Source organism: Oncorhynchus mykiss, chromosome 25 (assembly GCF_057628025.1).
Source record: "Oncorhynchus mykiss isolate SJ-2025 chromosome 25, ASM5762802v1, whole genome shotgun sequence".
NCBI lineage: Eukaryota > Metazoa > Chordata > Actinopteri > Salmoniformes > Salmonidae > Oncorhynchus > Oncorhynchus mykiss.
Window position 1 is genome coordinate 47,884,548 of NC_143046.1, and position 27,974 is coordinate 47,912,521.

The 27,974-nt window shown below is 41.3% G+C and overlaps 1 protein-coding gene across 4 annotated transcripts in view; it reads left to right on the plus strand.

The window, feature by feature from the left end:
- Window positions 1-285: 285 nt before the first annotated feature.
- LOC110505224 (G protein-coupled receptor 137Ba) overlaps window positions 286-27,974 on the plus strand; it is a 61,460-nt gene continuing 33,771 nt past the window's right edge. For 2 of the 4 annotated variants that reach the window (XM_021584314.3, XM_090220424.1), the window contains exons 1-2: window positions 289-987; window positions 27,829-27,878. In XM_021584314.3, the coding sequence (XP_021439989.2) occupies window positions 601-987; window positions 27,829-27,878 (437 nt within the window). In that variant the 5' untranslated portion in view covers window positions 289-600. Of the gene's footprint in view, window positions 988-27,828; window positions 27,879-27,974 lie in introns of all 4 variants that reach the window. The other 2 variants (XM_021584312.3, XM_021584313.3) reach the window with 2 other exon arrangements.

Genomic DNA, 27,974 nt, shown 5'->3' on the forward strand with positions numbered 1-27,974 from the left:
GAGGCGGCCCCTAAACTACAACGTCGCTTGGTCGTCACTAGTTACCACAGCCACCAAGTCTTAAAACCCCGCCCATTTATACAATTTATCTTCCAAAATTTTTATTTTAAACCTGACCTTAAACATAACCTTAACGACATTGCTAACACTATGCCTAAACCTAACCTTCTAATTTTTGTTTTAATGAATTTTGACGATATTGCCAATTTTTACTTTGTGGGTGGGGTAACTAGTGACAACCGCTACTCTCAGCTGCTCGCTCCCTGCATCACGCCCCCTTTTTTCCCTCTTAGTTTGTTTTTTTTGCACGGGGGAGCTGCTGTGCGGAGATTGGGGGTGTCCCCTGGAGTGTTTTCTTGTTTGTCTTCTGTTTTATACCTAGCTGTAATGTAATCCATGGTAGAAAGTCACACACATGCTATCGCTAACCATTGGTTTTAGTTAGGGCAGTTGATTTTATGCGCTCGAGCTATTGTTTTTCAGTGAACGTTTATGTTGTTGTTTTTTTTTTTACATCAAAAGTTTGACCTTTTTATTATTTTAGAATTAAACATTAGATATTCTTATTTAAGTCGTCGATGTTAGATTTATCCGTTCGCTATGTTGTTGACAGATAACCAGGTCAGCCTCAGTGATTTCACGTCTGTAACGGACTCAAGTGATGAACCGATTCGAGCTGCGGTTCCTCCGTCTGTGGAGCTCGGACTCACCATTGTGTATACCATCCTATATTCCCTGCTTTTTGTGTTTGTTTACTTGCAACTTTGGCTCATTTTGCGTTATGGACACAAGCGCTTCAGCTACCAGAGTGTCTTTCTTTTTCTCTGTTTGCTGTGGTCAGCGCTAAGGACTACATTATTTTCATTCTACTTCAAGAACATTGTCCAAGCGAACCAGTTGCAGCATTTCCCTTACTGGCTTTTGTACTGTTTTCCAGTATGCCTCCAATTTTTCACTCTGTGTCTGCTCAATCTTTATTTTGCACAGGTAAGTAAGTGCATATTCTATATTGATACATGTGATTTCAGATGTTGCGAAGACATGATTTTCATGTTGCCTGTCACACAAAGACACGTCTGTCAAAAATAATCAAAAGTAAATCAACTAAACGTGATTATCATTTTTTTTTGACATGTCGTTTCATGCTTTATTTATGAGTGAAGATGTCTGTTGACAGTATGCATATAATGGCAATTAATCCATTAGCCTTGTATGGTGAAGACATGTCTTGTTGTGCCTTAAAAACTCTTAAAGTGACCTATCGATTCAGTGATCTAGAAATGCTCAGATTAATAGCTTTGACAAACAACTCCTTCTATTGTCCTGATAATGTCACTTTATCACGAATCCCATCCTGGCTGTTTTCTTATATTTCTGCAAAAGTGAACAACAATATCTTCCAGCCCAGTCAGTGCTGTTGTTGACAACAGCAAATGCCCAGTATCTGATCTGCTCTTGAGACGGACATGTATGTTTCTGGGGCAAGAACAGAAGCTCACAGCTGGGGGTGACAGTCACTAGCACCCCCAAGACCCACTGTGCTCTCAGCCTCTCACAACCTGATTAGCTCTCCTGGGACCCCATTAGGTACATTATTGCCTCACACTTCTTCACCTTCTCTGGGACACTTGTCAGAATCAGAAACACATTTTATATAGTGAGGCAGATTTGGAAGGAATTGTCCATTTTGTAATAAAAACACCAGATTTCATACATAGTATAGCCCCCCTGTAATAATTTACAGAGATTTCACAATGTCACGTGAGTCTTAAGTGAAAAGTGGGTGTTAATCTGGTAGATGTTTGCTTTATCCAAATGAAGTCTTCATCAAATTTCAAATCTAGACCAGGTAGGCTAGCCCAGGGTTTTCCCAAACGTTTTCATTCGGGGCCTCCCTTTGCGAGCTTACGCCATGTCTATTTCTATGAGCACAAGCACTGTTCATGAAGCAAACTGTTTGCTGTTAACTGTAATTTTGCAGGTTTAATGCTTATTTCCAGCAATTCTATAATTTTTTTCATGGGTGCAAAGAAAATGTAGCAGTTTTTTAAAGCAAACTTTCTTCAGGTGCTATACATTTAGCAATGTCTAGTGTATATTCATGTGATATTTGAGTGACAAAAAAATTGAAACAATATCTATGGGCTAAAAAACCTAAATAAAAAAACGTTAGCTGACATGGGCTGGTTGATCTGGACATTTCTGATAGCTCTCTAAGGTATGCAATGACTAACATCACAAGAGCAACTGATGATGTACTTCCCAATTTCAAAATTGCACTTGTGCATTCTACTATTAGAACTTTCAAGAGTAAGTTTTTAAAGCCGGACTGAGTATGTAGTATGCATACTACATACTTAAACTACATACTAGTTACTCATTGTCGCATACTGATTAGAAGGTACTGTTTCGTAAAAGGTATGCCACGGTCGCAACGCAGTAGCTGAGTATGTGGGGCGGGGCTGAGTGCGGGTGGACTTTTCGAAATTCAACAGACATGCATCGCATTAACCAGCCTGATAATAGCTCATTTCCAATATGATGAATTTCTCTAAACTGAATAGAATAGGAATAGAGTTGTAGGCCGACTCAGGCTGCCTTTAACCTCTAGGGTATGTGGGACGCTACCTGGACAAGAGATTTCAGGGCGCCAAATTCAAATACAGAAATACTCATTAAAAAAATTCAGAAAAGATGCTAATTTACATAGGTTTAAAGATTAACTTCTTGTGAATCCAACCACGGTGTCAGATTTAAAAAATGCTTTACCGCAAAAGCATGAAAATAAAAGAGAGCCGCACACTCTAGGAGCTCAGATGCAAAAATGTAATACCAGCTTGGCTGTCGAAACGTTGTCTTCATCAGGGTATAATCACAAACACTGCGGGATGACTCGTTTATATAGTGTCAAAAGACACAGGTGTCTGTAATCATGGCCAGGAGTGGCCTAATATCATTGGTTAATAATCAAATATTAAAAAGTCATACAAAGAACAGCATACAAACAAATGGATAGCATACGATCATAGATTAATTTGACTATACAAGTTTACAAACAATTACAATGGCAAAGTCACAATAATCACAAGAATGGCTTCAGATCAAAGTCTACATTGAGACTGAAGGGCGCAAGGGTCTTTAAATTAAAGCTCCAGGCAGCCTCTCGTTTTAACAATAAATGATCAAGGTCACCCCCTCTCCTAGGGAGAGGGGGCCTGCCTCCAAGAAGTGGGCCGCAACTGGATAAGTTTTTACACCTAATGGTGCTACGATGCTCTGAGATACGTACTTTTAATTCGCGCTTTGTTTTACCCACATAATTTTTACCACAAGGACAAGTTATAAGATAAATAACTGCTTTAGTGGAGCACGTATTAACACCTTTTATTGGGATCGATTTCCCTGTTTGTGGGTGTTTGAAGGATCTACATTTATAAGTGCCATTGCATTGAGCACAGCCATTACATTTGTAATTTCCATCCAGTAGGGGCGCAAATAGACGTTCAGGAATATCTTGGGGTGGTAAATCAGAGTTTACCAATTGGTCTCTGAGATTTCTGCCCCGCGAGAATACGACCAAGGGAAGGTCCGAAAACACATTACAGAGACTATCATCGGATTTTAGGATGTGCCAATGTTTGTGAACAATTCCCTTAATTTGTTCAGAGCACTTTGAATAGCGGGTAGTTAGAACGCAAGAATGCGTCTTTTTGCGAGACTGACCTTGAAAAAGGTCATGTCTCGTTTTGTTTAGAATTTTCTCATTGGCAATATTAATCTGATCATTCTTGTAGCCCCTCTCCTTGAACTTTCTTTGCGTCTCAGCCATATTTCTGTCAATCTGATTGTTTTTTGCAAATTCTTTTGATTCAACAGAATTGGCTGTAGGGCAAACTATTTTTCAAGGGAAGTGGGTGACAACTATCAGCCCTCAACAAACTGTTACGATCAGTAGGCTTCCTGTAAAGATCAGTGTATAGAACATTATCTTCAAACAAGATCAGAAGATCAAGAAAACTGATTTGACGTGTATCAGATTGCATAGTAAATCTCAGATGCTCAGAACAGGAGTTAAGAAAAGCATGGAACGCCTGGAGCTGTTTTGCATCACCCCTCCATAGAACAAAAATATCATCAATATACCGTTTCTCCATGTAACCCACATACAAATTAGCATAGTTAGGAGCCATGGGGGATCCCATAGCAGTACCTTTCGTCTGAATAAAGAAATCATTTAGAAACATGAAATAGTTATGCGTGAGTACTATTTCAGCCAATGTTACAATGCATGCACTGGAAGGTAGTTCATTAGGGTCACGTTGCAGAAGAAAATGTTCCATAGCTTCAATACCGCCCTCGTGTGGAATATTAGTGTATAATGACTCAACATCAAAAGTAACTAACAAGGTATTCTCGGGGAGAGGATATTCAATGATAGAGATCATACTGCTGGTGTCCTTTACAAAGGAGGGGAGCTGTTCTGCGAGTGGTTTAATAAAAAAGTCACCGTTACTGCATCAATACCCGCTACAATAGGGCGCCCTGGAGGTTGTGTAACATTCTTGTGTAATTTCGGCAAAGTATAGAAAGTGGCAATTTTAGGGTGTTGAATAACCAAAAAAGAACATGCTTTTTTTGGCTATCTGACCAGAACTTAAATACCCATCTAGGACAGACAAATAGTATTCTGAAATTGGGAAGTGGGGTCACTTCTGAGTTTCTTATAAAAGGTGTTGTCAAGCAGCTGTCTATGACACTCATGTACATAAGCTGTCCTATCAATGAGTACAACCGACCCACCCTTATCAGCGGGACGAATAAGGACTGACGTACCAGATTGTAAATCAAGCAAAGCTTGTTTTTCATTCTTGGGTAAATTATGGAAAGATTTGGATCCCTGTTTATTCTTTAGGAGAAATCCAACATCATTTTCCACAAGTATGCAATATGTCTCGATAGAGTGATTGCGATTGGCTGGAGATATAAAATAACTCTTGCTTCTAAAAGGAGTCCGAGTATGTGCAGGAGAGCAACCTACTGGTTCAATAGAATTGTCAGAATTAGGGGAGCTAAAGTATTCCCTTAAACGGATGTTTCAAAAAAACTTAAACATGTCTACCTTAACATCAAAATCGTTGCACTGAGTTGTAGGCACAAAAGGCTGCCTGGATCTTTAATTTAAAGACCCTTGCGCCCTTCGGTCTCAACATAGACTTTGATCTGAAGCCATTCTTGTGATTATTGTGACTTTGCCATTGTAATTGTTTGGAAACTTGTATAGTCAAATTAATCTATGATCGTATGCTATCCATTTATTTGTATGCTGTTCTTTGTATGACATTTTAATATTTGATTATTAACCAATGATATTAGGCCACTCCTGGCCATGATTACAGACACCTGTGTCTTTTGACACTATATAAACGAGTCATCCCGCAGTGTTTGTGATTATACCCTGATGAAGACAGCTTGGCTGTCGAAACGTTGGTATTACATTTTTGCATCTGAGCTCCTAGAGTGTGCGGCTCTCTTTTATTTTCAAGTTTCTACTCCGCTAGCCAGCACCTCGTCTTAATAGGTGTGCGTTTCTTTTTCTTCTATACCGCGAAAGCATACCTTACGATTATCTGAGAACATAGCCCAGCAGACAAATCATTACAAACAGTAACCAGCCAAGTAGAAGAGTTACACAAGTCAGAAATAGAGAACAAATTAATCACTTACTTTTGATGATCTTCATATGTTTGCACTCAGAAGACGTTCAATAAATGTTCCTTTTGTTCGATAGTCTCCCTTTATATCCGAAAACGCGCGAACAAAACTGAGGTTTTCTTCAGTAATCCACAGGCTCAAACGCAGTCACATCAGGCAGACATAAAAATCCAAATTGTATCCGTAAAGTTCATAGAAACATGTCAAACAATGTTTATATTCAATCCTCAGGTTGTTTTTAGCCTAAATAATGGATAATATTTCAACCGGACAATAACGTTGTCAATATAAAAGGTAAACAAGAAAGGCATTCTCTCGGTCGCGCGCATGAAAAGCTCTGTGACACGGCAGGGTCCACTCATTCAGACTGCTCTTACTCCTTCATTTTTCAGAACACAAGCCTGAAACAATGTCTAAAGACTGTTGTTAACATCTAGTGGAATGCATAGGAACTACAATTTGAGTCCTAAGTCAATGGATACTGTAATGGCAATGAATAGAAAACAAAAAAAAATGAAAATCCTATTTCCTGAATGGATTTGTCTCAGGTTTTCACCTGCCAAATCAGTTCTGTTATACTCACAGACATTATTTTAATAGTTTTAGGAACTTTAGAGTGTTCTATCCAAATATACTTAATAATGCATAATTATATGCATATCCTATCTTCTGGGCCTGAGTAGAAGGCAGTTTAATTTGGGCATGCTTTTCATCCAAAATTCCAAATGCTGCCCCCTACCCTAGAGAAGTTAAAAGCTGCCTATAACTAGCCTATCACATTCGAACTGTACCGTAGTAGACCATATTTACGTGATAATGCCTGAGATGCCAGTTTTAGTCGATATATTAGCATAGGTCTTGTTATGCACAATGGCTGACAAACCGTACCAATATATCTTCCATACACGGGTTACCACAAGACCCTGCTAGGTAAAGTCCCCCCTTATCTCAGCTCGCTGGTCACCATAGCATCTCCCACCTGTAGCACACGCTCCAGCAGGTATATCTCTCTTGTCACCCCCAAAACCAATTCTTTCTTTGGCCGCCTCTCTTTCCAGTTCTCTGCTGCCAATGACTGGAACGAACTACAAAAATCTCTGAAACTGGAAACACTTATCTCCCTCACTAGCTTTAAGCACCAACTGTCAGAGCAGCTCACAGATTACTGCACCTGTACATAGCCCACATATAATTTAGCCCTATCAACTACCTCTTTCCCAACTGTATTTAATTTATTTATTTATTTTGCTCCTTTGCACCCCATTATTTTTATTTCTACTTTGCACATTCTTCCATTGCAAAACTACCATTCCAGTGTTTTACTTGCTATATTGTATTTACCTTGCCACCAAGGCCTTTTTTTTGCCTTTACCTCCCTTCTCACCTCATTTGCTCACATTGTATATAGACTTGTTTATACTTTATTATTGACTATGTTTGTTTTACTCCATGTGTAACTCTGTGTTGTTGTATCTGTCGAACTGCTTTGCTTTATCTTGGCCAGGTCGCAATTGTAAATGAGAACTTGTTCTCAACTTGCCTACCTGGTTAAATAAAGGTAAAATAAATAAATAAAATAAACACGGGTTACCAACATATTCAAATAATGATTTGCATATTTTAATTAAAAACATTATTTAGATGAATTTATTCATACTATTTCATCCTTTCACAAGATACGGTTCCGACACAAATCTAGGGTTGCTACCCAAGCCGGCTGGTCGTTCCATCGGTTCGATTGCCAGAGACGCGACCCAGTCGTTCAGTCTTTTTGTTCTCCATCTTTGGACGCGACCCAGTCGTTCGTTCTCAATGTTCCATTGCCATACTGGCTGGCAACGTTCTTATCCCTTGCATGCTAGTTAGTCAACCATGTCTAACTTTCAGTCACGTCAAACACTGCAGCCAGAATAACAACAGTAGCTGCATTTGCATTTGTTCAAGCTGTTTTCTAGTCACAATCATTTGGATAACAATGAGCTAATGATGTGCGATTTCATCTGGCATAGAAAATGTGTTCTCTTGTCAGGACATGGTTGTTCAAAGGAGCTAGCCAACAACACAGCCAACACAATCACTTCAAACTGAAGCTGGAAAGACTGCAAACTAGCTGCAATTTGTTTAGTTTGACCTTTTTTCAATTGGCATTTATTTGTATATATCCATAAAAATTATGCCAGGTGATTCATGATTTCTACTGGCTGAGAAACTCTGCCTGCCTGTCTGTCACGTCCTGACACATTCATTACTATTGGACAGCTGGAGATCGAATTTGAATATTGAAACAATGTTGCAAATGTCGGAGAGACAGACAGCAAGGTTTATACAATTCTCCACTGTTGAAAACTAAATGTTAGTCTAAAAGAAATGTGTGATAATATCTAGATGCTTTTGATAGTGGAGATCAAGTTTATAAATTGCTTGGCTGGGCTGATGAGACAGTAGATTGCACAGTCAGATGGAACAGAGTAAATAGGAATTTTAACGTCATAGATTTAGCCGGTGGTAACTTGTGGAATAGACACTGGCTGGAATGCAGTTTTAACCAATCAACATTCAGGATTAGAACCACCTGTTGTGTAAAGCCCATCTATCCTATTTAAATAAGACTGAAGACATAAACAGATCATTTGGTTCCGTTTCATATGTATTAGTGAAAGCAAAGTGCTGTTAGATCGATTTAATCTATCTAATAGCCTAGTACACAGACCAAAACTTTTCAAATGTTCAAATCAAAAGGCTATTGCACAGAAAAACATGGACGGTCAGGTGCATCGCAAATTTAGAACCGCTGGACAGCAACATAATAAAATAAAGCACTGATCACTGCTGTCAAAGCTAAAATTAGTATGGCATCTAAAGGATACCCAATTTTCTAAATGTCGCAGACTAATAAACTTTATTTTTTTATTCTCAAACGGCCTACTATTTAGAACGAAAATATGGATATTCCGGCATGGCCAGGGTGTTGCACTCTAATCATAATAATAAAAATAAATAATTGAATAGTACTTTTCAATACAAGTAACAAAGTTCTTCACATCATAAAATAAAAGTACTACTGTCCAATCAGTGTAAAATATAATTTATTTTTGTCAATACATTTTTGGGGCTGCTAAAATGCTTTGTGTTAACTTAAATGACTAAAACACAATATAAAGTATGTAGAAACGATAATGAATAAAAATGTGTAATACTCTTTGAGGACTAACAATCGCCAAAATTAAAGCTAGACCTGGAGAATTGAAAACAATGAATTTAGCAGTATTCATTTTGTTATGTTTTCGCAAAAAAACATAGCATTAGCTACGGTAAAATGCATAGAATTGTAGAAACTAACTTTAAATATGGCAAAATGTTCTTGAATTTGACAAAATTTGTGACCGAGCGGCTCAAATCACTCTTATGTAGCAAAATTTGAAATTGTGTTTTTTAAATTTTTTACATTGGATAAAAGTAGAGCCACAATGGTATATCATACTCTACAGTTGAGGAACAATGGGAAAGTAATTTTGCTTTGAAAGTTGATAAACATGTAAGAGAAAATGCGCTTTGAATGTTTTGGTACTACTACTGGAGAGCCCCTCTACACCCATTCAGTATCGTTCACACACTCTTAAGCTTTAGCCCCACCCATCTCTTTAAGGGTTGAGCCGAGCGTTCTGTACTAAAAGCAGTCAAGCACCCCTGTAAAGACCTTTATTATACACAGATTCAAAATAGCTATTGTCTTTTGTGGTTGTGACTCAGAGACTCTTGACCATTTATTTTGGGACTGTTCTTATGTCAGAAGATTTTATTTTAAAATAAACTACAATTAATGTTAATTTGAATGACAGATATTATGTTTTATTTTGATCCAAATTTTATGGACACTGATTTAACTTTCATTGTTAATTTGTTTATTTTTCATGGCAGATTCTTTATCCATAAAATGAAGTGGGCGGAGAACAAACTCCTATTCACATTGTTTAGGGTCATTTCAAAATCATATTTCAATTCTATCAGTAAGTGTTAAAACAAAAAAACAATGCTTTCCATACTTTTTCAATTTGTCAAAAAGTTATCTCTATGAAATACCCCCACTGTTAGGTTTATGTACTCTTGTTTGTATATTTCCGTTTTTAATTTTTGTTCATAATAATACAAAATAAAAAAAAATACAGTCAAGCAACCAAGCTAACTTTCTAGCTACTTTCAGACACAATTGAGAGAACAGCTCACTGACCATTACTCACCCTAGCAGAGCTGGTTAAGCTGTTGTGTTATCCAGAGCTTTGGTGACTGCAACTGTGCTGTTCGTAAATTCAGAGCATTTCGCTCTCAGAGTATTCAGAGAGCACACTGGATGCACTGGCCGAGGAGTAAGGTTGATCCGAACGTTCTGATCTCACAACTGCAGTCATGCACCCAAGCTAACTGGCTAACTTTGGCTAGCTTGCAAGCTACTTCCAGACACATAATAAGTATTGTGTGTTGAGCATTCATAAATTAATCAGTTATTCTGCGCTCTGGCACACTTAGACGAGGGTCTTTTGTTAAGACAGGTAGCTAGCTAGCTAACAGTACACTTTAAATGAAAAGACGATGTCAACATTAGAAACGTGTAATGTCTGAAAATGTATCTAGCTAGACTATCTTACCCGTGGTCTGAAATCGGAGTAGATAGCCAGAGTGAATTTACCAGCTAGTACGTCTATCAACAGTTGTTGCAGTTGCATTCTATTGAAATGGATACTTGCGTAGTGGAGTCTTTTGTTAAGACATGTAGCTAGCTTAACAATGAACCATAATCCCAACTCATCACGTTACTACCCTGCATGAATCTGCAGGTAGCTAACCAACCAGGTTAAATGTTAGCTAGCTAACATTAGGCTCTAACTAGTCAAGCAAATGGCTCTGAGAAATGAATAATACGATCATACACGTAACGTTAGCTAGCGAGTCAGTTAGCTAACTTTACACTTGAAATCTAATATCTGAAAGTCTAGCTAGACTATCTTACCCGTATACATCATGGATGGACACGCCTCCTGTCGGATCCATGGTTGCCCTTAGCTTGAAGATGTTATCCGGAGACAGGTGTTTTCTCCATCTCCTTAGCTATCATACTCGAATTCCACTGATTTCTAAACTCGGTCCTCCAGGAAGTGGAGAGCATACACGTAACGTTAGTGAGCCATCCAGTTAATGTTAGCTAGCTAACAGTACACTTTAACTTGACATTAGGCTTATGCAGTTTTACTACAGAATATTTTTTTTAAAGCCGCGTTAGACAGGATTACCTAGACATACTGACCATCTTAAATAGACAGAAGCGTGCTGTATGGCAGACCAATCCAAACTCATCTCTCGGCATGTCCAGCCCATCCATTATCTCAGCCAATCCTGGCTGGCGGGAAGGTTGCTGACTTTTTCTGTGGCTAAACCAACTAGGCTCGTAATTTAACAATTTACAGATTGCATACACGTTTGTTATTAAGGCACATGAAAATTCCCATGTTCGAAAAGGCATTTCTGCCAAAAACCACATTTTGATGAAAAAAAAGTTTACTTTCAAATGGCTCTCCTGTGAAGTAGCGACCCTCCACATACTCCTAGTTTCCTGAAACAGGTCACGTTTGCTTTAAAATGGAAAAAGCTTTTTAGAATTGAATGAAATTGGCTTAAAAATGCTAACATTTCTTTACACTGCCTCCAATTTGGCTCACCGTCAGTGCTTATTGACACTCCCCCAGCCACACCCACCACCTAAGCCCTTTTTTTCATTAGAAAAAACCCTGATACTAACAGAAAAAAACAATAGAAAAAAAAATATTAAATTAAACATTAAACATGTACCTTTACAGCATCGTAATATAAAAGTCTGTCTTCAACAAGGATATAAAAAGAGGGACTGAATCTGCAAGCCTGCTCTCCTCTGGTCATCAGTGCCCTGCCAAAGGATTGCAGGCTGCGTCCTTTTTAAAAAGATCTGAGATATAGGAAGGGGCTAAACTGAGCCTAGCCTTAAACATGATTAATACAAATATAAAATCTATTCTAAAGGTGACTGGTAGCCAGTGTAGAGAAGCTAAAATCATGTCATGTACACTGAGTGGACAAAGCATTAAGAACACAATCCTAATATTCAGTTGCACCACCTCTTTTGCCCTCAGAACAGCCTCAATAAATTTGGGGCATGGACTCTACAGGGTGTCGAAAGCGTTCCACAAGGATACTGGCCCATGTTGACCCCAATGCTTCCCACAGTTGAAAAGTTGGCTGGATGTCCATTGGGTGGTGGACCATTCTTGATACACACGGGAAAATGTTGAGCGTGGGAAAACCCAGCAGCGTTGCAGTTCTTGACACAAACCGGTGCGCCTGGCACATACTACAATAGCCCGTTCAAGGGCACTTAAATCGTTGTCTTGTCTATTCACCCTCTGAATGACACACATACACAATACATGTCTCAATTGTCTCAAGGCTTAACATTTATTCTTTAACCAGTTTCCTCCCTTTCATCTACAATGATTGAAGTGGATTTAACTAGTGACATCAATAAGACCTGGATTCCCCTGGTCAGTCTACGTCATGGAAAGAGTAGGTGTTCTTAATGTTTTGTATACTCAGTGTATAGTCTATAATTATGTATAGGCAAATCCCATTGAAAATAGTAGATTGCAGGGTTGGCTTTAGATTCTGCAATCACAAAAATCTCCTCACAATCACGAGACTATTCCCCTGGTTCCCACAGCCAAAACCTAGGTTGTCTAAAGCGACTCTCACAACTGAAAATACTTTGATGCTCGGTTCCCATTAAATTTTCTTCTCAATGTAGGCCACAGCAGTCCCTCTCACACTCCCTCTCGCTCGTCTTTGTTCCACTGTGCACTAGCTCACTGCGCACAGCAACAACAGCATCCCTCAAAACATTAGGACAATCCCTACTGTGTCCCAGAGCTGGCAGTACTGGCAGCCTCTGTGTGGCATAGGCCAAGTCCATTGCAGCTGTCCTGTCCGGGCTGACTTTGTCAGTGTTTATTTGTTTCGCTTGTAGAGGAGCAAAGAGAGGGGTGTGTGAGTCTCAGCAAAGCGAAGCGGAACTTGCACACTGATACTGCCAGGGCTGTGCCGAGGTGACATTTAAACGCGGTAGCCAATCAGACGGAGCTGCAGGAGCATTACATCACCCTTTCTCAGTCCTTTACTAGGCCTATTCCAGGCACAACCAAAGGGGATTGCAGTATAAGAGAGAAGTAAAAGCGCTCTCGCCCTCTGCCTCACATATATAGTGTGAATCATCTGGAGTTTCTCAAATGCATTGGCAAAATACAGAGCCTTTCTTGTAAAGATGGATAAGGATGTTCATAGTGGATTGGGTGGTTGTTGTGTGAGGGAGGCGTTAGATCTCACTTGGAAGCTTTGCGTTGCAATTGGCAATGACCTCATAGAGGGATGCGGCAATTATTCATGATCTGTTCAAAGGATGTTCATTGTGAGTTGGTACCTGTTGCACTTTGCAGGTCACACATGCCCAACTTAGTCAATGATTTGTGTTTGACCATATGATGACAGTTCTTCGAATTGAAATATTTGTAACATGATAATATACATAATAATTGTGGTAATCCAGCCCAGTTGATGATTGGCTAATTTCTGTTATTTTTTATAACATTACATTCCATCAATGGCAAACTACGGCTGGAGTCCCTTCCATAAGGTGTGTGTGTGTGTGTGGCATTGCGTTCATACTCGTGCGCGTACGTGCACAGCCCCCACACTTCCACAGAAAGTCAGGTGTCAAGGCCTCTTTTCTAACAACACAGCCATGCATGAGGTCTCATGTGCTTTTATGTTCCCCTTGTAAAAGTCTCTACCTCCCTCTCTCCTCCTCCACCCCTACCTAATCCCAGGAGATAGGGGGCAAAGTGATGACCAATATATTTTTCAAATTACATTTTCAGCAGCTCTCATGGCTGTGTGGCGGAAATGCATTATCGCTCACTGTGCCTTAAAACCTCTTGGTGTTAGGGGGCAGTATTTTTCATTTTTGGAAAACAGGATATACAGCATTGTGACGTAGTTTTGTGACGTAGTGGCTCCGATAGAGATTCTCGAGTAAAATACAGAGGTAGCCATTACACCAATCGGTCCTAGTGAAAAATTAATTGTCCCGACGGATATATTATCGAATCGATATTAGAAAAACACCTCGAGGATGGATTCTAAACAACGTTTGCCATGTTTCTGTTGATATTATGGAGCTAATTTGGAATATTTTTCGGAGTTGTGGTGACCGCAATTTCCAGGCGATTTCTCAGCCAAACGTGAAGAACAAACGGAGCTATTTCGCCTACAAAAATAATATTTTGGGAAAAAATTAACTGACCGTCTACCTGGGAGTCTCGTGAGTGAAAACATCCGAAGTTCATCAAAGGTAAACGATTTAATTTGATTGCTTTTCTGATTTCCGTGACAAGGTTGCCTGCTGCTAGCAAGGCATAATGCTATGCTAGGCTATGATAAACTTACACAAATGCTTGTCTAGCGTTGGCTGTAAAGCATATTTTGAAAATCTGAGATGACAGGGTGATTAACAAAAGGCTAAGCTGTGTTCCAATATATTTCACTTGTGATTTTCATGAATAGGAATATTTTCTAGGAAGATTTATGTCCGTTGCGTTATGCTAATTAGTGTCAGATGATAACGGTCCCGTTCACGGGATGGGGTGTCACTACAGGTTAAATACCAACTGTTTGCATTTAACAGCCATTCCACAATGCATGTGATCTGTGCAAGTTGTCGTCAGGCCTGATGCATGCATTACCGGAGCCCTGTTGGCTGCTCTGTGCTATTACAGGAGCATAGAGAAAGAGGGAGAGAAAGCTAAATGTATCTCTTTCCCTCTCTTTCAATTTTATAAAAGGGCAGATAGAGAAAGAAAGAGGGGGAGAGAGAGAGCTAAATGGTACCTGCTTGATGACAGACTCGTTGTCATCAAAATGCATGACATTCTCAACCCGAACGGAGAAATATTGATACAGATGCTAAAAAGCAGCCTTACAACTCTCAGGGGATTCACTCTTCTTCAAACACCTGAGAATAAACAAGTGTCAACAAGTTAGCTGATGTCTCCTTGCAAGATAATGAGTTCCGACTGTGGATATCCAAGATCTGAGATTTTGGGATTTCAGGAAAGACTGAGATGTAATATGTTGACTCCGTCTGCTCACACAGATTCGGCATGCAAGTCCTGACCATATTGATGATCTGAGAGCAGAAGATTGAAGAACTTCAAGATTCAAGGAGAATACCCAAACTCCAAAACAAACCAGTGGTGTCATGAAGATTTTGTTTCACCACCGTTGTTTACTCTGGATCGGTGTTGAAAGTGGTTTTGTGAAATAATGTGTAACCAACTAGGCCAGAGTTGGCACCATGGCACAGTATTAGCAGCCATAGCCCTCTGACTTCTACAGACGTGGCTGTGGGATATGCTCTGGGGTGAAGGTTCCCCTAGGTCTAGGATCAATGATCAGCTTCCCCAACCTTAACTGGGGAAAACACAAAACTGACCTAAGATGAGTGTCTTGGGGCAACTTCACTCTACATACACAGTGGAAGTGGGTAGCCAGGCCAGTCCAACAGAGCTCTGATACACCAATATTGTTTGTTTCATTTGGAACACAAGGATTCAAGAATGTTTGTTTCTTCTCCTGGAATTGCTGGATGTGGTCATCAATGAAATGTTATGTCACATGCTTTGTAAACAACAGGTGAAATGCTACTTACGAGCCCTTCCCAACAATGCAGAGAGAAAAAAAAAAGTTAAAAAGTTAAACATGTAATAATAATGTGTAGGGGTACGAGGTAATTGAGGTTGGTATGTACAGTGCATTCGGAAAGTATTCAGACCCCTTTTTCCACATTTTGTTATGTTACAGCCTTATTTTAAAATGGATTTAATTTTTAAAAATCCTCAATCTACACACACTACCCCTAATGACACAGCGAAAACAGGGTTTTAGAGATTTTCGCAAATTTATATAAAATAAAAAAACAGAAATACCTTATTTACATAAGTATTCAGACCCTTTGATATGAGACTCGAAATTGAGCTCCGGTGCATCCTATTTCCATTCATCATCCTTGATACGTTTCTACAACTTGATTGGAGTCCACCTATGGTAAATTCAATTGGCTGAACTTGACTTGGAAAGGCACACACCTGAGCAAAAACCAAGCCATTAGATCGAAGGAATTGTCTGTAGAGCTCTGAGACAGGATTGTGTCAAGGCACAGATCTGGGGAAAGGTATCAACAATTTCTGCAGCATTGAAGGTCCCCAAGAACTCAGTGGCATTAATCATTCTTAAATGGAAGAAGTTTACAACCACCAAGACTCTTCCTAGAGCTGGCCGGCCTGCCAAACTGAGCAATCGGGGCAGAAGGACCTTGGTCAGGGAGGTGACCTAGAACCCTATGGTCACTCTGACAGAGCTCGAGAGATCCTCTGTGGAGATGGGAGAACCTTCCAGAAGGACAACAATCTCTGCAGCACACCACCAATCAAGCCTTTATGGTAGAGTGGCCAGACAGATGACTCTCCTCAGTAAAAGGCACATGACAACCCGCTTGGAGTTTGCCAAAAGTCACCTGAAGGACTCTCAGACCTTGAGAAACAAGATTATCTTGACAACCCTGGCACCATCCCTACGGTGAAACATGGTGGTGGCAGCATCATGCTGTGGGTATGTTTTTCAGCAGCAGGGACTGGGAGACTATTCAGGATCGAGGAAAAGATGAACGGAGCAAAGTACAGAGAGATACTCTGTACAGAGCTTGAGAGGATCTGCAGAGAAGAATGGGAGAAACTCCCCAAATACAGATGTGCCAAGCTTGTATTGTCACACGCAATAAGACTCGAGGCAGTAATCGCTGCCAACTGTGCTTCAACAAGTCTACTGAGTAAATGTTCTGAATACTTATTTGAATGTGATATTTCATTTAAACATTTTATTTTTTATACATTTGCAAAAATGTTTAAAAACCAGTTTTTGCTTTTTCATTATGGGGTATTGTGTGTAGATTGATGCAGAAAAAAACACGATTTAATCAATTTTAGAATAGGGCTGTAACATAACAAAATGTGGAAAAGGTCAAGGGGTCTGAATACTCCGAATGCACTGTACAAATACTGTACCTAGGAATAAGATAAAAAAGAGTGACAGATAATTAACAGTAGCAGTGTTGAGTCAAAAAAGTTAGTGCAAAAAGGGTCAACACATATAGTCTGGGTAGCTATATTAACATTAAGACATTCTTATGACTTTTGGTTCCAGACTTGGTGCATCGGTACCGCTTGCCGTGCGGTAGCAGAGAGAACAGTCCTCTGACTCAGACTTGAATGGCTGGAGTCTTTGACACTTTTATTTAGGGCCTTCCTCTGACACTACCTGGTTTGGATGTTCTGGGTGGCAGGGAGCTCGGCCCCAGTGATGTACTGGGCCGTATGCACTATACTCTGTAACGCCTTGAGGTTGAATACCAAGCAGGTGCCATACCAAGCGGTAATGCAGCCAATCACGACGCTCTCAATAGTGCAGCTGTAAAACCTCTGGAGGATCTGAGGGCCAAATCTCTTCGGTCTCCTGAGTGGGAAGAGGCATTGTCGTGCCCTCTTCACGACTGTGTTGGTGTGTGGACCATGATTGAGGAATTTGAAGCTCTTGACTTGCTCTCCTACAGCCGCGTTGATGTGAATGGAGGCGTGCTTGGCCCTTTGTTTCCTGTAGTCAATGATCAGCTCCTTTGTCTTGCTTACGTTGAGGGAGAGGTTGTTCTCCTGGCACCACACTGCCAGGTCTCTGACCTCCCTATATGCTGTCTCATTGTCATTAGTAATCAGGCATACCAACATTGTGTCATCTGCAAACCTGGTGTTGGGAGTCATCCGGCCACGCAAACATGGGTGAACAGGGAGTTCAGGAGATGACTAAACACGCACCCCTGAGGAGGCCTCCGTGTTAAGGGTCAGTGTGGCAGATGTGTTGTTGCCTACCTTCATCACCTGGGGGTGGCCCGTCAGAAAGTTCTGGATCCAGTTGCATAGGGAGGTTTTCAGTCCCAGGGTCCTTAGCTTAGGGATGAGCTTGGAGAGTACTAGGGTTTTGAATGCTGAGCTGTAGTCCATGAACAGCATTCTCAACCACTCCACAAACTTCTTGTGAACAAACTAGAGTTTTGGCAAGTCGGTTAGGACATCTACTTTGTGCATGACACAAGTCATTTTTCCAATAATAGTTTACAGATAGATTATTTCACTTATTCACCGTGTCACAATTCCAATGGGTCAGAAGTTTACATACACTAAGTTGACTGTGCCTTTAAACAGCTTGGAAAATTCCAGAAAATGTCATGGCTTTAGTAGCTTCTGATAGGCTAATTGACATAATTTGAGTCAATTGGAGATGTTCCTGTGGATGTATTTCAAGGCCTACCTTCAAACTCAGTGCCTCTTTGCTTGACATCATGGGAAAATCAAAAGAAATCAGGCAAGACCTCAGGAAAAAAATTGTAGACCTCCTCCAAGTCTGGTTCATCCTTGGGAGCCATTTCCAAACGTTTGAAGGTACCACATTCATCTGTACAAACAATAGTACGCAAGTATAAACACCATGGGACCACGCAGCCATCATACTGCTCAGGAAGGAGATGGGTAAGAAAAAAAATGTTGAATCAATTTTGAATTCAGGCTGTAACACAGTGGAGTACAAGAAGAAACGAAAACCCCACGGACAGTCGGCCCTCTGAGTTTGACACCTGTGCTGTAACATAACAAAATGTGGAATAAGTCAAGGGGTATAAATTCTATATATACTGCTATATATATATACTGCTAACGCCTATAATAAATATGACAGTTATACAAAGCAAATTTGCATATGGTGTGCTTGGGGGGTGTAGTGAGGTGTTTGGAATCACTTTTATACAAGTGGCGATTTGTTATCTTCTTGCTCCTACTTGAGACGCAGACGTCTCAAGTAGGCACCTGGAAACGCAAATGCAAATGCGCTACGCTAAATGCTAAATGTACTCGTTAAAACTCAAACGTTCATTAAAATATACATGTAGGGTATTGAATTAAAGCTACACTCGTTGTGAATCTAGCCAACAAGTCAGATTTTTAAAATGCTTTTCGGCGAAAGCATGATAAGCTATTATCTGATAGCATGCAACACCCCAAAATGCCTGAAGGCGACGTAAACAAAATAATTAGCGTAGCCGGCGCTACACAAAAACGCAGAAATAAAATATAAAACATTCATTACCTTTGATGATATTCTTTGTTGGCACTCCTATATGTCCCATAAACATCACAAATTGGTCTTTTTCCCGATTAAATCCGTCCATGAATGCCCAAAATATCCATTTGTATGGCCTGTCTGCTTCACGAAAATGGATCGCTCCTACAGACAGTGACTCACGTGGCCATGGCTTGCTATATAAAGCAGGCAGACACTGTTCTATTGAAATGTGGAATTGGGCAATATGATTGACCTAAGCGACTTAGAGCGTGGTATGATCGTCAGTGCCAGGCAAGCTGTATCCAGTATCTCAGAATCGGTCGTCCTCCTGGGCTTTTTAATTATTTTGTATTGTGATTTTACCCCCTTTTTTTCTCCCCAATTTTGTGATATCCAATTGCGATCTTGTCTCATCACTGCAACTCCCCAACGAGCTCGGGAGAGGCACAGGTCAAGTCATGCGTCCTCCGAAACATGACCGCCAAACCTCGCTTAATAACTGCCTGCTTAACCTGGAAGCCAGCTGCACCAATGTGTCGGAGGAAACACCGTTCAACTGACAACTGAAGTCAAGCCTGCAGGCACCCAGCCCACCACAAAAAGTTGCTAGACTGCAATGAGCCATGTAAAGCCCCCTGGCCAAACCCTCCCCTAACCTGGACGATGCTGGGCCAATTGTAAGTCGCCCAATGGGACTACCAGTCACAGACAGTTGTAACACAGCTTGGGATCGAACCCTAGGCTTAGTGACACCGCAACACTGCGATCCAGTGCCTTAGACCACTGCGCCACTCAGGAGGCCTGACCTCCTGGGCTTTTCACACACATGACAGTGTCTAGTGTTTTACTGAGAATGGTGTGACAAACAAAAAAACATCCAGTCAGTGGCAGTCCTGTGGGCGAAAACAGCTCGTTGATTAGAGAGGTCGAAGGAGATTGGCAATAATTGTGTAAGCAGACAGGCGGGCTATTGGCGGTGGTCCCTTGATACCAATTGAGCAATGAACGTGTCTGACACCATGTAGAATGCCCTGAAGAATTCAGGCTTTTCAGGAGGCAAATGGGGGTCCAGTCTGGTACTAGATAGGTGTACCTTATAAACTGTCCTGTGAGTGTATGTCTATGTAAAAGATTCCTCTTTCCAGCTTTTCTTGGAAAAAGTAATCATCAGAAGCGACCATTGTAATTATTGAGCAATCTTGGGTAATCATTGTACAGTAACAGCTCCTGTCAACCTGTAGAAACTAGTACAGCCCCTGTTTTGAAAACCCTGCCTTCGGGGGTGGGAAGACAATTGGACAAGGAAGTAGGGTAGGCTGTAGTCTTCACAAAGCATGGAAAATGAGTCAACCTAGATATCCTGCAATATCCTGGCAGATTGAATGGCTCAGTTGAACAAAGACAACCATATCTAATCTCTGCTAGCGTCATCATGCAGTCAGCGAAACACAAAGACCACAATAATTACAACAAAACACGACTCCATTAATTTATATTTCAGACAGCAGGCTCATTCAACCGTTGACATCATACAAATAAAAAATGGTATAGTGCATAATCATAAAGTCTGGAAAAAATACCCCAAATAGTGTATGGTGGGGAATTTTCCCTTTTAAGAATAACTTAAGAGAAAAAGATATGAGGAGAGAGGGGCATCCAAAACGTTTGTATGCTTGTGGTGAGTTCTCAAGTGCTTTGCTTGACACCTAACAGTGAAAATGTCTGTAATGGACATTGCTTAAGCTTCATTACATTCACTGCTGACATTCAGATCTAGTAAACAACAAACACACACACCCTCCTCCCCCTGCCTCTCTCTCTCAACTTTTGACTTCAACTGTATATTGTCTGTCTCGCTCTCTCTCTCTCAATCACGCACACACACACAGTGTTGTGTGTTTCACTGACCTGCTTATGGGAGTCATGTGTTTACATTTTGTGTGCACAAACACACTCGTGTCTGTCACTCCCAAGATATATATATACACACACACAGGCTGCAGCTTGTTTATTTTCTCTCTTCAAATCTAGGTAACAGGTTAATGCTTTTGGCCACGCTCTCTATTCTCTCGGTACTAGCACAAAAGCAGTGTGTGAGAGACTCTCTCCATGCTCATGGATCAATGACCTGTCTGATTTTACATGGGAGAGTCAAGTTCAGAATTGAGATGTAAGAGAAATGTCCTGTTTCCATAGGGGTGTTTAGGCTACAGGATAGTGGGGGTAGGTTGAGTAGTCCGCTTTGAGTTCTCAGTGTGTCCTGTACAGGGGATAGATAGCTGGAGGCAGGGGCAGCATGGAACACATATACATGTACACACACAAATGCACAAACTGGTACACATCTTCAGATTGTTTTTCAATATATTATTACACTCGCACGCACACACACACGCTCACACACCCACCCTCCAGCCAAACAAGAGCTCAATTTCACTGTTTATTGTGGTCTGTCTTCCTCCACATTAATACTTCATTTCCCAGGAGAGGGCCTGTGTGTTTCACTGCTGTCAGATTGGATCCAGTCAGAGTGATATCAACAGCTAGACCTAGATAACTGGGCTCTCTACTGAACTGTTGTTGTTCGGCTACTGCTTAGTTGCAGGCATAGAATTAGGAATTAGAATTCTTGAATAGGATCTCTATGGTTGCAGCATGACACACTCACTCACACACACACACACACACACACACACACAGTATCTTCCACTATCTCTTTTTAGACTGTCAGTCCCCATAGTCTAGCGTCCAGGGAAGTTCATAAACATGTCAACCTTGATCCAGTGAGGTGGGCAGTCCACTGGTCCTCTAGCACTAGAACACATTCCTGAATCCTGACATCTCTCTAACGTCTCTCTCCCTGACCTCTGTTTAATATAGTTTTCTCTGTTTATCTGAGTTAGCCCAGTTGAGATAAAACATATTTTTCAAGAGTGAGCTTGTCATGGGATTGCTAGTCCTGACCGCAATGCCCACCCAGTCCTTTTATGACCCCATTTAAGTTATATTTCTCACTACCATTCTAGTAGCTTAGCGATGATCTATTTGCAGCATGTTTCAGTTCTGATTGTAAAAAAGCCGACCACCTATGCTAGAAATCAGGTTACTGCTGAATGTATTGACACCTCAATGAATGTAGTGTTAGACAGACAATGTCTACTGCAACAAACCAATACCCAGTTGTGTAGATGAGTAGTCCTAGCCTAGGAGTCTTAGAATTTAGTATCAGTCTGGCTCTTCCCTGAAATACAAACACATTATTGCTCTGTTTTTGCAATTGTTTCACTCTCAAAATTGAATAATTAACCATTTTCAGTTAGGATTCCGAGCTAGCTGGCATCCAGGCTTATATAAACATGAGAAAAGCAATAATTATTAATCCTCCTGTCTCAGCTCTGTCGCCTGGCCTGCCTCCTCTACTTTAGCCCTCTCTCTGTCTGGCACAGTCCAGTCTTAGTCTGCAATCAGATTAGCAACTAGGCTTTCTGCATGGTTGGCTCTGGCTGGCTGGAGAGGCTGGGAAACCAAGAGATTTTCTGACATTCATTCCACTACACGGGTGTTAATCCTTCCCCCAACCCCCTCAACACATTGACACTAACTGACATACACACACTAAGAGGAACGTTCAGATGCACGCATAGACACACAAACTGGTACATATTCTCTGAACCGTTCAACATTGCAGAAACACACACACACACACACACTGCATGCTCATTAAACTCTGAACCTGGTCGTTTCCAAAGTATGTCTATCAGACCACATTTAGACTCAGTCGCATAAACATCTAACTATGCCCTCCAGTAAACAACTGTCAGCATCAGGTGATGTTTAGATTTCAGTGCCGGGTAAATCCATTTGAATTCAATCACTTTCTGTCAGCACCCCTTTTGATTTGAACGAAACATTCCCTACATATTTGCCCATTGTAGAGGTTATTTTTGGACCTGAATGCAAAAACATTAAAGTTGAACACGTTTGCATACCCCTGCATATCATGCGACATCCATGTCTTCATCACAGGAAAATATATAAACAGTTTAGTTTGATATCAAACTACTTCATAATTTCTTGAAAAAGTGACCAAAACATCAGCCAGGAAGCATAGGAACTGAGAAGTGGTCTGTGGTCACCACCTGCAGAACCACTCCTTTATTGGGGGTGTCTTGCTAATTGCCTATAATTTCCACCTGTTGTCTATCCATTTGCACAACAGCATGTGAAATTTATTGTCAATCAGTGTTGCTTCCTAAGTGGACAGTTTGATTTCACAGAAGTGTGATTGACTTGGAGTTACATTGTGTTGTTTAAGTGTTCCCTTTATTTTTTTGAGCAGTGTATAAATGTGTGTCCAACCCACATTTTAAGAGTCAATTTGTAGATTCTAATTCAAATCATTGTCCCTTGCATGGAGATTACTATCAAGAGAAACACAAACGAAAACACAATGACAAGAGCTGAGTGCTTGTGAAGCTGTCAACAAGTAGTGCGGGGAATAGCAATCAGATGCAAATGGAGTGTTGTTAAGGGAGAGCCTGCATGTGCCTTTTGTTTGTTTTACACTTCCAGTGTGGTGGATACAGAAGCTCACACAGAGCAGGTGGTGTGTGTATATATTTGTGTGGTGTGTTTGTGTGAATATTGAAGCCCTGTGTGTGTGGCCTGCCATGATTCTAGATGAGAGATGGCTGTTGATTCACTCAAGGGACCAGCACAAGGGACCAAGGCTTTCACTCAGCTGTCCACAGCCTCAATGACAAGGACGACCCATGGCACATGTTATCTATCAATCAATCAAATGTATTTATAAAGCCCTTTTTACATCAGCCGAAATGCTATACAGAAACCCAGCCTAAAAATCCAAACAGCAAGCAATGCAGATGTAGAAGCAAGTGTGGTAGAGCGAGTCGAAAACAGCAGGTCCGGGACAAGGTAGCACGTCCGGTGAACAGGTCAGGGTTCCATAGCCACAGGCAGAACAGTAGAAACTGGAGCAGCAGCACAACCAGGTGGACTGGGGACAGCAAGGAGTCATCGGGCCAGGTAGTCCGGAGGCATGGTCCTAGGGCTCAGGTCCTCTGAGAGAAGAGGGAAAGAGAGAGCGTTAGAGGGAGCATACTTATATTCACATAGGACACCGGATAAGACAGGAGAAAAACTCCAGATATGACAGACTGATCCTAGCCCCCGACACACAAACTGTTGCAGCATAAATACTGGAGGCTGAGACAGGAGGGGTCGGGAGACACTGTGGCCCCGTCCGACGATACCCCCGGACAGGTCCAACCAGGCAGGATATAACCCCACCCGTTTTGCCAATTCAAAGCCCCCACATCATTACTAACCATCTCAGACACGTATAGTTGTCGGAAGTTTACATACACCTTAGCCAAATACATTTAAACTCAGTTTTTCACAATTCCTGACATTTGACAAATTGCAAAAATCGCTGAAGTTGGAGACTTATCTCCCTCACCAACTTCAAACATCTGCTATCTGAGCAGCTAACCGATCGCTGCAGCTGTACATAGTCTATCGGTAAATAGCCCACCCAATTTTACCTACCTCATCCCCATACTGTTTATATTTATTTACTTTTCTGCTCTTTTGCACACCAATATCTCTACCTGTACATGACCATCTGATCATTTATTACTCCAGTGTTAATCTGCAAAATTGTAATTATTAGCCTAACTCATGCCTTTTGCACACAATGTATATAGACTCTCTTTTTTTCTACTGTGTTATTGACTTGTTAATTGTTTACTCCATGTGTAACTCTGTGTTGTCTGTTCACACTGCTATGCTTTATCTTGGCCAGGTCGCAGTTGCAAATGAGAACTTGTTCTCAACTAGCCTACCTGGTTAAATAAAGGTTAAATAAAATTTAAAATAAAAAAAACATTTAATCCTAGTAAAAAATTCCCTGTCCTTAGGTCTGTTAGGATCACCACTTCATTTTAAGAATGTGAAATGTCAGAATAATAGTAGAGAGAGTGATTTATTTCAGCTTTTATTTATTTCATTACATTCCCAGTGGGTCAGAAGTTTACATACACTCAATTAGTATTTGGTAGCATTGCCTTCAAATTGTTTAACTTGGGTCAAATGTTTCAGGTAGCCTTCCACAAGCTTCTCATAATAAGTTTGGTGAATTTTGGCCTATTCCTCCTGACTGAGCTGGTGTAACTGAGTCAGGTTTGTAAGGCCTCCATGCTCACACACGCTTTTTCAGTTCTGCCCACTCATTTTCTATAGGATTGAGGTCAGGGCTTTGTGATGGCCACTCCAATACGTTGACTTTGTTGTCCTTAAGCCATTTTTCCACAACTTTGGAAGTATGCTTGGGGTCATTGTCCATTTGGAAGACCCATTTGCAACCAAGCTTTAACTTCCTGACTGATGTCTTGAGATGTTGCTTCAATATATCCACATAATTTTCCTACCTCATGATGCCATCTATTTTGTGAAGTGCACCAGTCTCTTGCAGCAAAGCAGCCCCACAACATGATGCTGCCACCCCTGTGCTTCACGGTTGGGATGGTAATCAAATGGCTACCCGGACTATTTGCATTGTGTGCCTCCCCTCTCTGTTCATCATATATGCATAGTCACTTTAACCATATCTACATGTACATACTACCTCAATCAGCCTGACTAACCGGTGTCTGTATGTAGCCTCGCTACTGTATTTAGTCTTTTTACTGTTGTTTTATTTTTTTACCTACCTATTGTTCACCTTATACCTTTTTTGCACTATTGGTTAGAGCCTGTAAGTAAGCATTTCACCTGTTGTATTCGGCGCACATGACAAATAAACTTTTATTTGATTTGGTCATTATGGCCAAACAGTTGTATTTTTGTTTCATCAGACCAGACCAAAAAGTGCTATCTTTTGATTTGCCCATGATGTCAAGCAAAGAGGCACTGAGTTTGAAGGTAGGCCTTGAAATACATCCACAGGTAGACCTCCAATTGACTCAAATGATGTCAATTAGTCTATCAGAAGCTTCTAAAGCCATGGTTTCATTTTCAGAAATTTTCCAAGCTGTTTAAAGGCACAGTCAATTTAGTGTATGTAAACTTCTGACCCACTGGAATTGTGATGCAGTGAATTATTAGTGAAATAATCTGTCTGTAAACAATTGTTGGAAAAATTACTTGTCATGCAAGTCTCTCTCTCTCTCTGCGTCTCTCTCTCTGCGTCTCTCTCTCTCTGCGTCTCTCTCTCTCTGCGTCTCTCTCTCTCTGCGTCTCTCTCTCTCTGCGTCTCTCTCTCTCTGCGTCTCTCTCTCTCTGCGTCTCTCTCTCTCTGCGTGTCTCTCTCTCTCTTTGCGTCTCTCTCTCTCTGCGTCTCTCTCTCTCTCTCTGCGTGTCTCTCTCTCTCTGCGTCTCTCTCTCTCTGCGTCTCTCTCTCTCTGCGTGTCTCTCTCTCTGCGTGTCTCTCTCTCTGCGTGTCTCTCTCTCTCTGCGTGTCTCTCTCTCTCTGCGTCTCTCTCTCTCTCTCGCTCTCTCTGCGTCTCTCTCTGTCTCTCTCTCTCTGCGTCTCTCTCTGTCTCTCTCTCTCTGCGTCTCTCTCTGTCTCTATTAGAGTTACTGATGACAACTTATCCTCATGGTGTGGAAACTGCTGTGTATAATGATGTGTGTAGGCCCTATGATGGCTCTGTCTGTGCTCCCACTCCTTTTGCTCAGGGACTGCTTCATCAATAAGGATTAGAAAGAAGGGAAGGGACACAGCGGTTCAGGGGTGGGGGAAGAGGAGAGTCTGTATCCCCCGCTGATCCCCCACTCTTCATCTGGCTTCCAGCCAGCCCCAAAGATTTAGCCCAGATTTGAGGTCTATCTGGGCACAACCTTGCTTATAGACGCTGACTGGTCATTTTTCATCAAGCCTCTGTGGCAGACTGCCAAGGCTTTGTCAGCAGAGACCTTAACCCCATCGGTGCCAGCGTCCCCCGACATCCAGACAGTTGGTCCGCAGATGTTGCCGAACAGTTGGTCTTCTTTGTCCACAGAATTAGACCCTTTTTACACTATTGTGCCATCCCAAACTGAATTGGTTCGGATATTTTCTTTTCACATTGTCAGCAACCAGCAACCACGATCAATGCGTAATCAGGCCGGCTCAGTACAGCTTGGTTGGACTCAGCTCTGTTCGACTCAGTAGTGTGAAAAGTCCTTTGAAGACCTGATACAGATTGCATGTATACACCGCTTAATATTTTACCCCCTTTCGTACACAACCAAAGTGTGCACCCCACTTAGGGGACAACGACTGCCCCTTCTCATTGAAGCCACGAAGTTCAAGGCCGACCGCAGTACTGCAGGGATTGTTTGCAGAAAACAGGATCCCTCAAATTTGGAAGACAGTCATGGTACCAATAATTACTTATATTACACCAGTTGTATGTCCTTGAACATATTTAAAAATTGCACACAGAAAAAGTTATTGGGGGTAATTTAGTTGCTAATGGCAGCCTGCAGTACCCATTTGGCCTTCACCTTGAGACACTCAATGAACGGGGGCAGCACTGAGCTAGCTCAAACTGAGCATGTTATGTCTACATAAATCTCCCAGGCCATCTTAAGAAACTTCCTGGCCTTCAAATGCACTATTGAGTTTTCACATAGGAACAAATGGTGTCACGTGATCGATGGCTTTGTCCATTCATATATACAGAGTCATTGAGCCCACCAGCCCGGAATCCATCTTTGTGATTCACATTGGTAGCCATTTTGAGTCAGACTGCTTCCACCACATATCGGCCAGTCAATAACAATGTGTCCCTCCCCCCTCCCATTCTGTCTCCCCAGATAATGTTTAAAGCCAATGCGAAATATTCTCCGGAGCTTAACAAATACAGGTAAGTATCTGGGTTAGTCTAACTGTGTTTTTGATGGGTGGGGTGGGTCGAGGGACAAAGAAGGGGAGAGGATGTAGGGCAGGAGGGCATCAAATC